The sequence below is a fragment of the Pocillopora verrucosa genome, chromosome 10 (genome assembly GCF_036669915.1).
Source record: "Pocillopora verrucosa isolate sample1 chromosome 10, ASM3666991v2, whole genome shotgun sequence".
NCBI classification, from domain to species: domain Eukaryota; kingdom Metazoa; phylum Cnidaria; class Anthozoa; order Scleractinia; family Pocilloporidae; genus Pocillopora; species Pocillopora verrucosa.
Window position 1 is genome coordinate 14,146,739 of NC_089321.1, and position 17,117 is coordinate 14,163,855.

The 17,117-nt window shown below is 38.6% G+C and overlaps 1 protein-coding gene across 1 annotated transcript; it reads right to left on the reverse strand.

Moving 5' to 3' along the window:
- Positions 1–4,912: 4,912 nt before the first annotated feature.
- Positions 4,913–7,630, reverse strand: LOC136283872 (uncharacterized). The gene has a single exon (XM_066173386.1). It carries the CDS (start codon positions 7,261–7,263, stop codon positions 5,473–5,475), a length of 1,791 nt encoding a protein of 596 aa, XP_066029483.1. The 5' UTR covers positions 7,264–7,630; the 3' UTR covers positions 4,913–5,472.
- Positions 7,631–17,117: the final 9,487 nt, after the last annotated feature.

The following is a 17,117-nucleotide window of genomic DNA, read 5'->3' on the forward strand; positions in this document are numbered from 1 at the left end:
TGTGACTAATTAGTTCAGCCCGGCACACTGTTAAAAATTGAGGCACAGCTGAAAGTCTGCTGAAATTCCTTCCATATATTTAGTGCTTACTTTTTTCCTCAAATCAAATGATATGTATACAAGATTAGACAGATAGGTGTTTTCATTTTGTCACAAGAATGAGATGAAGCAAAAAAATAACATGAAATTGAATGTTCCCATTAGGATTCAAACACGCACAGTGTAACAATGTGACTACCCTCATAACCAAGTACTCAAAAAAAAAATGGTCAGGAGAAGATTTTATGTGTCAGTTGCATGAAGCTATTTTAAAGGACTTGTTGTTGATGCAATTCTTTCTACATGTGCTGACTTAAATCAAAATTTTCATTTTTGGGCACCTGCCAGCAGCAATTGGCATGACAAACAATTTCATAAGTCAGCAGTTCATTTTGCTGATGCATGTGTTGTCAGTGATCACCATAACAGGCATGGATTTTATCAGTGGTTAACAAGACGGGCATGTATTTTTGCTAGCTCTTAAATGGCAGAGCAACAGAGAAAAAAGGCCCCTAAGTGGTTATTTCAAGCAATTGTCACAAGTCACAAGTGACTTTTTAAAGCTGATGGAAAGGAGATTAAAAGCTAACAGTTGGGGAGTATGTTTTAACCCTTTAACTCCAATAAGTGACCAAGACAGAATTTCTCCTTACAATATCAATACAATATAAAGCACACAAGTGATGAGAATAAAGAAAAATATTTGTTAGATGATTATTAATTGATCCAATACCAAATTCTTAAAACTAACATCTCAAGAACTGTATGGCAGACAGTAAGGAGAATTACTAATGAGGTCTTGGGAGTTAAAGGGTTAGAGTCCAATGAGTAATTTCAAGGCGATCACTGGATCACAAAGTACGTAAAACTCCTGTCACATTTCCGGAGCTCAAGGAGCTTAATAAGCTTACAGTAGAAGAGAAATTGTGATCTGATATTTAAAGAACGTTTGAGTTTTGTAGTAAAATGAATAATTTTGATTTCTCAGATTGACTGTCTTATAAAGTGGGACAGGTGTAGTGTTTAGACATTTCATTACTGTTATATAGAGTTATCGGTGCAAAAAGAATCATGGTACTGTAACATGGCGCTGGTGTAGATTAAATAAACCTGTTGAGTTTATCTGCACTTATCTGGGTATTAATTAACAGGCCATCATTACAACAGGTACAGCTATTAACCACTAGTTGGCCAAATGCTATATGCTATGCCACTTTTACAATCTGCATCTAATGACAATGTCATTTATTTTTAAATAGAGGTTGACTGGTTTTCTTTGTCAGTAATGCTCTTCAATAATCTTACAAGCTAATGTTTTGTTTTCTAAGGATGCCTTTGCTTCTTCTTTCCTTTAATTCTTCTTTAAGCTGAGGAACTGTCATTTTTGTAAAGTCAACTGAGCTCAAAGGTGCAGCAGAGTGAGTTTGAGATGCAACAGCACTTTAACCACTCTGCAGATTAGATAGAGGTGGAGTAGTAATTTCAGGGGGTACATTCTTTTCTCTTTTGGAATATGTCCTCCTCCCAGTTCTCTATTTTGTGTTTCTGATGGGATCTGGGCTCTCTTTCCCTTTTTCTTAAGTACCATTAGCATGACTCTTGACAAAGAACATCTCCAACAGAGTCCCAATTGTTGAATTTCCAGAAAACAGTGGACCCTGCAACATCAATGATCCTTTCAACCCCTTGCCCTGTAAATGTTTTTACTACTTGGTACATTTGGAAAAACCATGGGATATGTGGGAAACCATTATGTGAATGTATTGGGTAACTCCCTCTTGGGATCTTTGGGCACTACCGTATTTTTGTCTTGGATGCCTTTTAAAATCTGCGACTGTGACAAGTTTCTCTCAACTACACTTGTCACGCAGTTCTTGCTCTAGATGGCGCTTGACCAAATAAACCTACATTTTTTAGCTTTTTATACAAGAGGATTGATCAAGAAAGGTAAAAAATGTGAAAAACTTTCGAGATTTTTTGTAGGAATGGTAAATTTTACGTTTAGAGAGGTCCATGTAGGTGAAAAATCGATGGGAAAATCGTAGCGTTTCTCTCTTCTGTCGTTTAGTACTTGAAGACATCCGAAAATCAGGAAATAGGGCTCTTGTACAAAACAAAACCCAACATTCATCAGGCTATAATTTTATTGTTTATCATTATCGCACAGTTCACAATAAGGAAACTGTGACAGGAGAGTAGATTTTAAAGTCGCATGTCGCGTGCTTGTTCCCGTGTGTAACAACTTCGGCTTTTCCAGACCGTGGATGACGGGGAAACTCTGCCCCCCTAATTTGATAGGAAGTATGAATAGCCCCACAAAATCCATTAGCTGCGCCATGTTTCCAGGAAATAAGACTGGAAAATGTTTTTTCCACTTTTCACCATGAAGAAATTCCACGTAGAAATAGTATTTGTAGCGTGACTGCGTGACCTTTCATGAGAAGTAAAAATTTTTTTTTTTTTTTCAAGAAGACACTTCTGGAAAGTTCTTAATCCTTCTGTTATCTTATTTGCCTGTCCTTTGACTGCAAATATCATCTGCATTTGCTATTATTTTCGCTGATAGTTATGGCCTTTCCTTCGTGCACGTGCGAGCCAGTTCATATACAGCACTCTTTCGAGTTTCTTTGCGTGCTATCGGGCTTAGGGTGAATAGGTTTGGCTCAAAAGATATCTGCACGCTGCAACACGGGTTCCTATGTTTTCTCCTTTTTCTTTATTTGTATATTTATTCTCTTCCTTGCATTATCACACATGTATGTTTATTTTGCTCCCTCAGTGCGTTCCCTCAGATTTGGAAGTAGGCTATGAAATGTCAATATTGAGCAGAACTGAAACCTCTTCTATCACTATTTGTTTCAGAGAACCCCTGTTATTTATAACTTTATTTCTCAAGATAATGTGTTTTTATTTGCCATCTATTTCCATTAGAACATGAAACTAGGTCTTGAGAAGTTCTTTTGTTTCGTGACTCCCAAAAACTGTGTTTGCGACAGCATCAATTGAGAAATCAAAGGAAAATTACGCCCGAGAAATTCGCTTTAAGCCTTCTACCCGCAGAAGACAAATCCATGTAATGAAGCGTTCTAAAACCTCTGTCAACTAGAGACGTTACGTGATGTCAAATATTTACACTAAATCTGTGACCCTCAAACGGATCACGTACTCGTACATGTAACGTCCGAAAAATGTCACGCATGTATAACACCGTAGGCGCACTTGGCGAATTCTATCCATTGGTTTCAATAGTAAAGAGACAACTTATTTACTATTTGTATAGGAGCAAGCTTATTTACCCTGCTTGTTAAACTCCTTGATGAAGTCTACTATTGTCAGACAAAAAGCGTGGGAGATAAATGCAAGTTTTTACTTTCTCAGTTCGAGCTGTGATGCTCACTAGTTTGTTCCGTCAAAAACGCTTTTAATGTTAAGTCACGTCGACCTCGACAGAAAAATTAAGCTCACCCTGTCATAATCAATGGTTTGATACCGTAAGTACCAATTTAGGTACATCATTGGGCTTTGATCACAATAATGAAAAAAATGTGCGTTTCCTCGCGCTCGCCACACACTGTTAATTGGAAAATTATTCTACTGTAGGGCGATGTCACTTAGCTTGGCGCGTCTTGACTATGGCCGACGAAAATTCTCAGGGTGAACCCCATGAAATTCTCGGAAAATGTTTTAAAAACTTTGTCCACCCTTAATTTGCACGCAGAAAAAAAAGGCAAATTCCGAACGGTATTTCAAAATATTTTGTTCATTGGTCAATTTATAAACTGTTTTATAACAGCCCGAGGAAAAAGAAAAATTGAAACAACCGGCATATCGGTCAAACGAATTCCAAGTTTTTCAACAAGGAGTTTGTAAGTTCATATTTCCCAGTAAATTTAAGAGGGGGTATATTTTTTGTGACAGCCGAAGATAAAATCTCTGAAACTCTTAAAGAGTTTACACTTTCGGTAATATTTTCCTTCCTCCCGCAACAGCGTAACGGACTATGTAGTGTAGGTGTATCAGTTGTATTACGTCTTCATAGTGATGCCATATAAGAAATCGAGTGTCTAAAAAGCCCTCAATTCAACCTACCACTCGAATTGTTAGATTCAAGATGGCGCAGCTGTCTTGTTCATTTGAAACTAACTGCAGAACCAAATGTTGTTTTTCTCGCGCTGGCCAGGGACGGCAATAGCTAATACCTCTAAATTCGTGGGTGTAAAGCATAAAAAAAAAAACATTTAGGAGACGTCAAAGATGCGTTTCTTCCGAGAAGATGCTTATTCTGGTGTGTATTGGCTTATTTGGAGATTACGAAGGCCGCGATTTCAAGAATTGCCTCAAATATCGTGCACAACTTGCTGTGATATTCAGACCTTCGGGTTCGTAAATGCTAGTATCCTTTGTGGTATAACGGGCCAGTATAGCGGAGAGCCAATCAGAATGAAGTATCTAGCACACGTGACTTGGATTAACCAATCAGATTGTCGGATTTCCACATTCCATGTTATCCGCCATCTTTAAAACTGCGGAGGCGCCTGTACACTAGTTTGAGTGAAAAAGTGTATAAAAAAGGGGGTAATGGGAAAAATTATTTTCATTGGATAATAAGAATGCCTGGTAGACGAAGAAGAAGACAAAGAAGAAAGCGAACACAAAAGGGCGGAGCTTCTTTGAGTACCGTTCGTAGAATAATGCATAAAGGACCATCTTTACGGGATAAAATAGCAGAGGGTGCAAGCATGTTTTTATCCGGACCTGAACCTTCTTTTGCTGTTTTGGGACGACTTTTGGGAGAAACAAGCATTTAAATGTGTTTCGGACGATGTAAAAGGATACAATAGACGACGTTAAGGTGGTATGATACCTTCAAAAAGGGAAATTTTTTACATTATTTGAAACATTTTTATTAGTCCCTCCAGTGATAACACTCACTGAGAGATATTGTTTGGCACTGTTGTTGACACCATCTGTTACTATAGCAACAGGACCACGCCCACCAAACCCTCATTTTACAGGCATCACGCCAACAACAATAACTCTATAACAAAAAATCCCATGGCTCTGAAATTTTCAGGATGTCTTATGCATAGATGGATCTGTGCAATGAACCTAAAGCATTTTATACAACATGATTATAACCATGTCAAATAATGAAAAACTTTCACATAAACAAATAATGGGCCCCTTCTGGAAAAAATTTGCCTGCCATTGAATCATCAATTTACCTTTGTACTTTGTTTTAGGTTTATTGCACAGAAACACCATTCAAGATTTTCTGTGGAAAATTTCATGAAATTATCTTAAATAGTTTTTGAACTGAACATGTTGAGCTACTCGGAGTTCTATCAAAATGCAGTTTGATGGAAAAATGCATTTAAAAGTTGTATTTGGGTTTGAAAACCCTCTGTTCAATCTCTGAGCAAAGGAAGTGTCTTAAAATGCTCCAGCAGCATAAGTAACACCCTCTGCTTGTTGGTTCTTGTCTTCTTTCTTCTTTCTTTGTCCCCTTAGGACCTTTCTCCTCTTTTTCCTTTCCTCGCTGTGTTTGTACTCAGCACCACAAATTTGATCCATGTCAAGGTGCCTACACCCCTCTTCTGTGTATTTTCCTGGGGAAATTTTGAGTGCTTTTAGAAGCAGTAGAACAGTCCTTGCTCCAATATTGAAGTGGCTTATGGCATCAAACAAGCCAAATTCCAGCAAGTCAGCTCCCACGAAAACTTCCTTGGGAATGCGCTCCCACACCATTCCATTTACAGCTTCATTCTGGTTTTGGGTTTTTCCATGGAGGCATTTTTCTAACAAAGAATCTTCACTTAATCTTTGGTATACAGGTTTGACTTTTGCAATCACAGCATCAGGCAAACCAGGAGAATGTTTAAAACTGTTTCTGTCTCGCTTGAAACCACACCAGCTCGAGGGTCCAGTTGGACAGTGGGTGTGAAGATCACGCCGTTCACTTGAGGCACAATGGAAGAAACTTGCATGTATTGCCTTTCTCATTCCATTCAAGTCTCCAACATTAGAACGAATAGCAATTCCATAGTAGTTCTGAAGTTTATCAATCATGGCATCAGTGAGTTTTCCTTTCCCACCGAGAGCAGGAGTTTCTTTCTTTAGTTTTCTGAGTGCTGTGCCAACTCGTTTTTGCACATGTCCTATACATTCTTTCTTAGCAATTTGTATTCCATCTGCAGAGTAAACATCCTTGACTCTATTGTAACTTTTGCTGTCACCATCTGAATACAAGTCAGTATAACGAAGCTTGTGAGTTGCAACAGACCGTCTAAAAATACGATCTGCACCCTCTGATTCCATGGCTGGGGCAGAGCCCTTATAATTAGCTTTACAGTTATTGTGTTCTGCCCTCCATCTATGGTACTCCTCACTGTCTTTATCTAAATGGGAGTGAAGCTGACATTTTTTACAAACTTTAGTGAGAGGTTCTGCATCCAAAACTTTACCAGTATCAATTGACATGACAATCACGCAACCATTCTGTGAAGAATATCCTCTCTTCTGCCAGGTACCGTCACATGAAACGCCACAATTCACTAAATCATCTTCACGAGCATGCTGGGCATCCCTGATTTCTTTTGCTGCACTGGACATACCATCCTTAGCAATAACTTTCACATGTTTAGCAATCGTTCTTGCATTTTTTTGATATGCCATTGCTGTTGGAGGCGGTGGCATATTCATTAATGAGCAAAATTTCTTCGCTCCACTGTGCCCTCTTCCTATCGATCTCATGGAATACACTAAACGCCTATTCGCCTCAAAACTTAAAGTCTGCTTTTTAGATGTCCAAAACTCATGTTTCCAGCCACAACTCTCGCAAAAGACTCGAAGACTCGAAGCACATCCCTTCCTTTCTAAGTGGTTTTCCGAAAGCACGATGCTGAATTCTCCACAATCAGCACACCTCATGGCAGAAAATGCCATGCCGAGTAGCTCCATGTCGACAAACCTGAAGCCCGTTAATGTTGCCTCCTCTTCGTAAGGTTCTTCAACTTTGCCAGGTTTTGATTCCATGGCATCGGACTTAAGCAAAAGCTTTTCCGAAGACACAGACTTCTTAGTATGTTGACCGAGGGTGTTCGAACCATGTGCTTCTTCTTTCGCTTCTTTCGTCCTCTTGGCATTTTCTTTCGAAGGTTTCGTGAATTGATTTCCCGAAAACTTCCTTTTAGGACGCCTTATTGCACGATGCTTCGGAGGCATGGTTGTTAACGTGAAAAAAGAACGAGAAACAGGATAAAAAACTCAAAACGTCACGCCACTAGTATTGTTGTGAATTTCGCAACGACAATTTTTCGTGTTTCGCAGGCTCATCAACTACGATGGGCTAATCGTTGTTATGTACGGGGTAACAGAGAGTCCCTTGTCACGCAACGATCGTTTTCCGGGCGAAAACAACTATTGGGGGATTGTTTCTTCACTGTAAACAAGATAAAAACAAACCTGTTGCCCCTGGCAACCAAAGACCTGGTCTCAAAAATGAGTAAATACTGGACAACAAATAACATTTTTATGAAAAATTAAACTGTGGCGTTAATACCAAGTGAAATACGGACCTTTTCCAGCAATAAAAATTTTTAGGTAAAACTTCGAAATTTTTGCCTTTTTTAAGGTATCATACCACCTTAATATAATAAAAATGAATTTTTAATAATATTTTGTTTGTTTTCTGATAAAATCTTACTGTTTTTATATGAAAAAAAAAATCTTGCGGGTAATGACATTATTCCTTTACAAGTTTGTTACAGTTTAGTTGCTCTTGCACTTGATTTGCTCTTTGTTGTAGGATGTTGGTGTAGTTTACCATCTTTTTGTTGAGTTTATTGAATGAGGTCGTCCATTTTGTAATGTTTTTCTTCATTTCATTTACAAGTTGTGCACTATTTTCCACGCGTTCAAAGAGAATCATGGTATCTTGTATGATTTGTCTTGTTTCTTCAACGAGAGAGTCGAGTTTCTGGAAGGTTGTTTTTTTTGTTCTGGTCCATTTTTGTAGAAAATGACTGAAAAAAATGGTGTGATTGGTGAATTTATAGGGAAAAATATATAAAAGATGTTGTCATGGTGTCATTTTTATTAGTTATAACAACGGCAAATCGCGTGTCATTTTCACCTGTCAAGAAGGTATTGACATATTCACCGATGGATAGAGTGGGTACAACCAATACTGATATTCTTCCTTTGAAGGGGGTGCTTCAGAAGGTTCTTAAGCATTTATGAAGAAGGTGAAAGAATTGAAGAACCGATTTAAAAAAAAGGCTCGAAAAGCATCTCGAAAGAAGAGAGTGATAAAAACGGAAGGTAAAAATCCCAAGAAGAAGTCGTTCAAAATGAAGAAGGGACCAAAACAACGCAATACAAAGGCCAAAGAAGGACTTTTTTGAGTAAAAAGACGACTTTGAATAGTTTGATTTCTAAAATGAATTTTGCTTAAGTACCACTGACACAATTGTTATCTCAATAAAAAAGTTTATTCAATGATAAAGACGTGTTCTGGTTGTTTTTTTTTGTAAGTTACAAAAGGCCATATGCCCTATAACATTCTTCAGCAGAGTCGTAAAACATGAAACCTTGCGCTTCAACTTTTACAACATGAAAAATAGAGGTAAAAAATGGATTAAAGCGAGGTTCATTATAGTAAAGTTGAATTTTTAATTTGTCGGAACAAATCGTAAAATCCTGTAGATAATAAAAACTCTACAACCTTTTGATAATTATCTATAATGGAAGCTATCTTTTGCCATGAAATACGAGGACCTTGCTCGTATATAAGTAATCTTACAGAGTTGCATAATTGAATACCACATATGTTATCTTCATAATCTGGCAACTGAAGGTAAATCTGGATTGTTACGAGAAAGTCACGTATTTCTTCCAAATTGGTTCTAAAATCGAACTGAAAAAACAAAAACTAGATAACTACGTGTACTCAGTGATTTCAACTCTTTTTAGATGATATGGATTACATGCATTAAAATGAACTTAAATGGAAAAAATTGAAATAAATTATACAAAGGGATTGGAAGAAAATGATATAAAAGTCTTTTGATGTTTCTTTCTACGGTACCTAAATCTAATTGAAGATCATATGGAGGTCTATTCAAATATAAATGAATTGTAAGCGATGTTCGCATATCGAGATGATCAAGAATTTGTTGTAAAATAGTACGTAAATCTCTTGCTTCAAGTCTGAAATTGAAATGAAAAAATCAAAGAAAAGAATTTAGTTGATCAAAGTCAATTTGTAAGACTGTACCGATAGAAAGAGGACTTGTTGTATTGTAGCAAATAAAGTAACTAGGTGATTGAGATTCATACAACGAAAACCATGCATTTGGATCAAAGAAATAGATAAAATGTTCGGCAATATCTAAAAAATTTTTATTACCGATAATTATAATTAAAAAATGACTCATATTAGTAAGTGAAACCACGGTTATAAAATGATAACAAACTTCTGTGATCTCTCTCATCACACTAAAAATAAAAAACTTAGTTTCAAAAATTTCAAAAACATAAAAATCATGCGTAATAGTTTCAACGTTACTGTTAACATCGGTATATGACATCGACATATGTCATCATAACTCCACCGCGAAAAGAAAGTGCACCATGGTCTACTTTCAAACGTTATGTTTTCACGTGAAATTAACTTACTACAGATTTTTTTTATACACTTCTCTTCTTGTCACAGCACATTTCACAAGAATCATATAAGGATACAAACGTTCTTTGAGCTGTTTTAATTGAATCAATGTAAAGTGAAATGAAAGCAACGATTTTAATTCGAAGTACTTTCTCTGAAAAAGATAGAGAAAAAAATTATGAATATCTCATTATTCTTTGAAGAAAAATATTGCCAGTAATTACACGGACTTCTTCATTATATGGTGTCACCCATCTTATTAAAAAAGTGTTTATCATGGAACTCGGTGTTTCTTTGTAACAAAGATTGCAATTGACGTAATCTGATTTCGTAGGGTAAATGTACAACATGATATGTACGGGGGGGATTTGTCTGTAATTGAAATCTCCCATAACTTCGCATGAACTTAAATCAACTAATGGAAACCAAGCCATACAATAGTCCGTTAAATGACAAATCACATCTTTAAAAAACATAATCGAATATAACGTTCTAGTTTGCATCTGAAAAAAATAGAAAAAAAGGCTTCTTTAGACCAATATAGCATAAAGATAAAAAAGGAACCATGGACTTATTTCAATATTTATATCGAGCTGAAAATAAAAGTCATAATCATGAATTTCGTATTATTCTATCCAAAAGTCTTAAGTGCCACTCTCGCTAAGAGCGGTCCTCTCGACTTCCCGTCCAAGAAAAGTTTTCCTTTTTTTTTTGCCCATGAAAAGGGTTTAGGACACATATTTCAAAAGTAGTTTGGTTGTTCTCTAATTCTCTTTTTTTCGCGTCGCCACAAGCCAAAAGTGATTTTTGGCTAGACCCCCTGTGTAGACAGCGATCGAAAGTGTCATTTTCACAACTTTTGTCGAGGGTGCTGCGACTGCAATAATGTAGCTCACGGAATTCTCTCTTGCTAAAAGTTTCAAGATATATTCAGTCAGTTCACAGACAAAATATGAAAACTTCACTTGAAATCCTATTCATACCAGCGTGATCAGAAGAGAACCTTCCCTTCGACCTTAATTTGCATATGAAAAACTCATCAATTTATAGGAAATAATTCTCGAAACGTAGGTATAAATCGGGCTCAAAAAGCATATCAGTGGATAGTTTATACACCAATGAGGTCACAGCTTGCCCCAAATCCGCGGGTATCTCTCTAGTTTTCATCCACCAACAGCTCGAAGACAACGCAAATCCATGTGTTTACTCAATTACCCAAATGTCAAAGCTTATTTGCATAATTATGAAAATTGACCAATATATCTCTTTGACCGTTCAAACTTGGTTTGTTTATCTTCTACGTAAATTATTTTAGGTTTTTATAACAACTAGATGGAAAATAAATCCCAAGTTGTCTTAAAACGTTGCATGAACGAGATCAGTCAACGCTATCAGGACCAACAATGTATACAAAAGCGATCGAAAGACGTTTTCCTTGAATCAGGTCGGGATCGGCTTTTCTGCCTGTTCTTTCACTGGTTTGAAACCTGCTTGAAAGATACTCTTCCACTTTCTCCGTGAACCTTGCTCCACTGCCTCGCGTTTTCTTATTATTAATTACATTCCTCCTGCAGTATATTATCAAAAGATTTTGATCTATTTTTTTTGTGTCGGCTCTGAAATACTGCTTACTATAATGAACAGAAACAGCATGGAAGTTTAGTTCTGAAGTCGATCAAGCCAAGAGTTCGCATGCTTTTGGAATGCGCATGCAACTTTGAAGAATGTGTTCTTGTTTTAATCTGAAAAGCATTTTCAACTTACCTTATCACCTTGATTCCAACGCTTGTACCAACGTTAGAGGCAGCTGCAATTAGATTATTGTTGTGGTAACAGCCCGCACCATCTGATCGCAAAAATACCTCGTTTACGGTAGGCTTGATCTGTCTGATGTTGCCGAGAAGATTTTCCAGAATTGTGCAAACCGTATACTAGTCTTGAGCACAGCTTTAGAATAGATGAACATATGACATAATCTCAAGGCCGTTGTCCTCTGCATTCCTGGTAATAACTGGACTAACGTGCCAATTCATTCCTCTCTTTCCGAACCACTCAGACTGCTTTTCTCTGTATTTCAGTTGGATGAACTTCATGGCCCAGTCCGTGACAATAAAGGAGGCATTCTTTTGGAGGGACGTGAGTAGATTCTGTTTTGCTCTCGCCTGGTTCTTAGTCCTGATGATATGTGCCATCCACTGAGAAATCACCTCTCTGACTTCATCATGGTCGTGTTTCAGGTCCTCTTTCTTCTCTATGTTGTCAAAAGTTATCGAAGGAGATTCAATTTCTTTTCCAATTGCCTGAATCACGGATTTCAAACTTTCGCAACTATCACAGCTTGCATGATGTTCATGGGAACAACTTCCTTGAAACTCGGGGTTTTGACGATCACTTAAAGAAAAACACATACAATGGTCGAGGCAAGGACTACCATCTTCTTGACAGTGCATCCCATACTCTGTCTTCAGGCATCGCTTGGCATCATTCAGTGCTCTTCGAACTTCTCCACACCACTTTTCAGTTGCCCCACCCTCCTCCAATTCCTCTACTATCTTGTGCATTGCTTCGAACCCTTCCGCTCCGCTTACAGCAGTGTTGTCTAGCCCTTGAAGGGACCGCCTTTGAGAGGCCTCTCTTACTTGTAAAGTTCTGTAAAGCGTTGGTTTTCCAAGGGGGTCGGAATCTTCCTCGCAACAGTGTTTAAGATACTGTTCAATCATTGTTGATCGTCCAACAATTCTGATGACATTTGGCATGACGAGATGATCCCCAGAGTCAAGTCCTTGTTCCATAGCCCACATCTTGATAAAAATATGGTTGGTCTACAAACGACAGAAAATTATCAAGTTTCACCAAGTCTATTCGGACTCTGCGGTGTGGCATTTTGTTGAGGTTAAAGCCAGCTCCGACATTTTTGCCATGAGCCCTTGCCTTCCTCATTTGTCGATCGCTCAGTTTTTCAAAGGGCTCGTGAATTTTTTTAAGGATCTCGCTGAATAGCGCGGTGCATATATGCTCAAGAGGGCCTAGGGCCTATCTGGATCCACACCAGCAAAAAAAATTGTTTATCTCGAAACATTTTCTGTCTTCAAAAACACCTTTTAAAAATATGGATGGTTTGTCGCGACTTGACAAATATTGGCTGAAGCAGGAAAATCTTTAAGTACACCGCCGACAAAATTTCCCACGGGTCAAAACTGGACTAAAGCGACTAAATAAACAAAGCCGTGTTGAACTTGTCGATCATTTGTTACAAAAGGTGCCACCAGAGTAGACAGTAGTAGTCTTTTCTTGCGAAACTCGTGGATTTTTAAAACTTTGAAAAGACTTAAGATGAATCCTGGGAATTGAAGTTTGAATCCATTGGCAAACCATGCCGGCCAGTCATATGAGCAGATCAAGCGCTGACGAAATTTGACAGCTTTGAAATTTTTAAGCCGATTCAAAGACAGAGACATTTTTCATGGCAAAGAGTTGTCCTATGATTTTATGGAGACGATTCTAACTTAGATAGGCCCTTGCGAATAAATTATTAGAAAGATACTAGCCTTCTCACAATCGAGAAATTAAAATATATTACTCACGTGATCCGACTGCAACTGTAATTCCGTAAACTTCGAAAACATCTCTAGCCAGTCTGGCGTTGAACACTTGGTCTCCTTTCTCTCTCATTTTCCTTTGTGCTCTGGATGCTGACAAGTACTTTTACCACATTTCCAATGTTTTCCCAAAGCGTTCCGATGTTTAGAACAAACAAACATCTGTTTTAATTTTCCCATTTCGAGGCCAAAATGACCGGAACGAAACAAAATCAACTCGTACTCTAAGATTTTGCTGGATAGGTGGTAATACTTTAAATGACTTGATACGTCGTCCTGGCATTCCAGGAGAGATATCGGGGCTGAAACTCCGCTGAAATGCCCGCAGCCACTACAATCTCTGCTTTCCAAGAAACATGTAGACATTTTTCTTGGATAAATTTCTCAAAACATATGAATAACTGAAGTAACTCTCCTCTCCGCCAAGGAAAGACGTGGGGCACGACCTTAGCTTAAGCGAGGGGGTTGGATCGAGGTATGCTGGGACCTTAGCCCCCCTCATGAATATAAAAGTGGGACAGGGAAGGAGGGGGGGGGGGGGTAAAACATTGCAAGCTCAAATACCATCCCCATTTCCTTTACTTCAGTCCATTCTAATTCGTTACATAAACTACTTTTTAGGTTCAATTTTCATACCCGCGAAACGAGTCACATATCACGTGAACTATTTAGCATAACGCGTCACGCAATACACCAATCCGAGTTTGCCTCACTGGTTTGGATGGCCACAGGAAAAGATAGAGTCGTCCCTCAAGAACGTTGTGGTCTGTAACAGCATAAAATATTGAATGATGGCAGCAAATTTTCAGAAAGGAACGCCCGATGATTGCATTCCGTGTGCTAAACCTTGGTCGAAACTGCAAGAATTTTTGCAGAGTGTACACGTATTGTTTTGCAAATAACATCGAAACGTACTTGTATTTCAATTGTTTCCATGTACCTTTAAGCTACGCAGTATATACGCAATGACCAGAGTGTCAAGTTGTGTTCTTTAATTTTGATCTTCTCCACTCTGTGCGTGGTTCATGACCTGATCCAAGGGAAACGTCTTTCGATCGCTTTTGTTTACTTTGTTGGTCCTGCTAGCGTTACGACTGATCTCGTTTATGCAGCGTTTTAAGACAACTTGGGATTAATTTTCCATCTAGTTGTTATAAAAACCTAAAATAATTTACGTAGAAGATAAACAAACGAAGTTTGAACGGTCAAAGAGATATTATGGTCAATTTTCATAATTATGCGAATAAGCTTTGACATTTGCGTAATTGAGTAATGCGGGTATCAGCGGCCATCCCGAGGGGTCGACCCCCGGCAATCCAAGGGCAACCCACGGGCTTAGCAGGGGATTTGTAGCAAAGGCATGCCCCGCACGCGGGGCATTAGAGCGCTTTTGCGTTTTTGGCAAAATACCCCGGGCCATACCCACGGGATTTGCACGTAATCTGCTGTCTCAACGTTCAGCGGTAAATTTGCTTCCAAATAATGGAAATTAACGCGAAAGAAGGGGGAAATTTTCTAAATAAAGGAAATTAAAGTCAGCTACACCAAAACGGCTTATTTAAACTCTAGGCTGATGTTGAGAACTATTATTCTGACGGAAAACAAAGAGAATTTGGGAAAAATACAGTAAAGCGATCTACCATACAGGTGAAAGATTGATGTGAGCAAATAAAATTAAATGTTTGGCTGTGTCAAAAATGTCTGAAGCGTGTCAATGATTTCGGGGGAAAATAACGTTAACGTCGCAGAAATAGCCCAATTTCGATATCTTTCAGCGTGAGAGACTGGTGGCGAAACTTTAACACCAAAGCGAGGCTCGGGGAATACGGCGCGAATAATAAAAACAAACACTGCAAGGAAAGCTATGTGCGTTTGACAAATCGGGAAATCTTGGCGTCTTTTATTTGTCCTTTGCAGTTTATTTTCCTGTGTACCATGGTCAAGTATTGTGCTGTTGCTCTGTGCCGTAATGGGAGTAAGAAACGACCTGATCTCAGTTATTTTTGCTTTCCTACAAGGCCCAATGAGCGTAAGAAGTGGGAGGTTTTCTGTAAGCGAGCGAATAAAAAATTCAAGACACTCGGCGATCCAAGAATCTGTTCATTGCATTTTAAGGAAAGCGACATCGAGATTTCAATTTCATACGGTTAGTTCCCATTCGAAGCGTCTTGCCGATAGGAAGAGACAGTGTGATGAACAACCGCAAGCCAAGAAAGTTTGCCCCAGAAAGCTCGAATTTGAGGACTCCATAGAGACTTGCGTGGATTTTAGTGCTGATGTGGCCTCAGTAAACCATGATCACTCGTACTTTTGCATCGAGGAACAGATAACACCGACTATATGTTGCCCAGGTTGCTCCAGGGGTGGGGGTATTTGTCCCAATTTTTTGCCCTACCCGAGGGGCTTTAGCATGTATTTGTCACGGCAGCTGTGACAAATGCCCCTGGGTGCCCGGGGGTCGACCCCTCGGGATGGCCGCTGATACCCGCATAATCACGTGGATTTGGGTTGTTTTAGAGATGTTAGAGGATGAAAACCTGAGCGACACCCGTGGGTTTGAGGCAAGCAGTGACCTCATTGGTGTATAAACTATCCACTGATATACCTTTTGAGCCTGATTTACACCTGCATTTCGAGAATTATTTCCTATAAATTGATGAGTTTTTCATATGCAAATTAAGGTCGATGGGAAGGTTCTCTTCTGATCACGCTGGTATGAATAGGATTTCAAGTGAAGTTTTCATATTTTGTCTGTGAACTGACTAAATATATCTTGCAACTTGTACCAAGAGAGAATTCCGTGAACTACATTATTGCAGTCGTAGCACCCTCGACAAAAGTTGTGAAAATTACACTTTCGATCGTGGTTTACACAGGGGGGTCTAGCAAAAAATCATTTTGACTTGTGGCGACGCGAAAAGAGAGAATTAGAGAACAACCAAACTATTTTTTAAATATGTGCTCTAAACCCTTTTCATGGGCAAAAAATTAGGAAAACGTTTTCTTGGACGGGAAGTCGAGAGGACTGCTCTTAGCGAGAGCGGCACTTAAGTTTGCAATCGTGGAAAAAAAGTCATCAATATTTTCTATACTCGTGGAACCGTACCGACCTAGGGTACCTCCTATGATAAGGACGCTTTCGATAAACAGATTAGAGTACCATCTCCCAAAGTGAAAGGTAATTTCTCTTTTCTTGCCTCCAACGATTTTTGACAAAACCTCATATCTGTCTCATTACATGCAAAAGAAGCGCATTGCGTGACATCCTAAGGAACGGCTACCGATGAAACTTGCAGTTATAAGATCTGAAAATATCGAGGTTTATATCTCATTTAATAACTCTATCCAAGGCAATGGGCAAAGTTGAACGAATGAGACATCGGTGCGCTCACTACTTCAAACGACAAGATGTGACAAAACACCACATCTGTCGCATGACGCGCTAAAGAAGTGCGTGCGTGACATCCTCGGGAACGGCTGCCTATGATCGATACTAGCAGTTAGAGAGTCAGAAAACATCGAAATTCATCTCTCATTCAATAAACCTAATCAAAGGGGTGGACAAAAGTTATTAAGGGAATAAGACTTAGGCGCGCTCACTACTTCAAACGACAAGAAATGTCTTATGCAGGTTGATGCAGAAATTTTCTTCCCTTTGTTACTGATTTCCTCTTCCATTCTAACAAAATGCCAAGCGACTTGTTTCATTGTTTGACATTCAAATGTTAGTTTATTGTACTTAGATAATAGGTAAACAATCTAATCGGAGAAACTAAAAGAAATCATTTGGCTCCAACTTTCTAGCTCGTTCT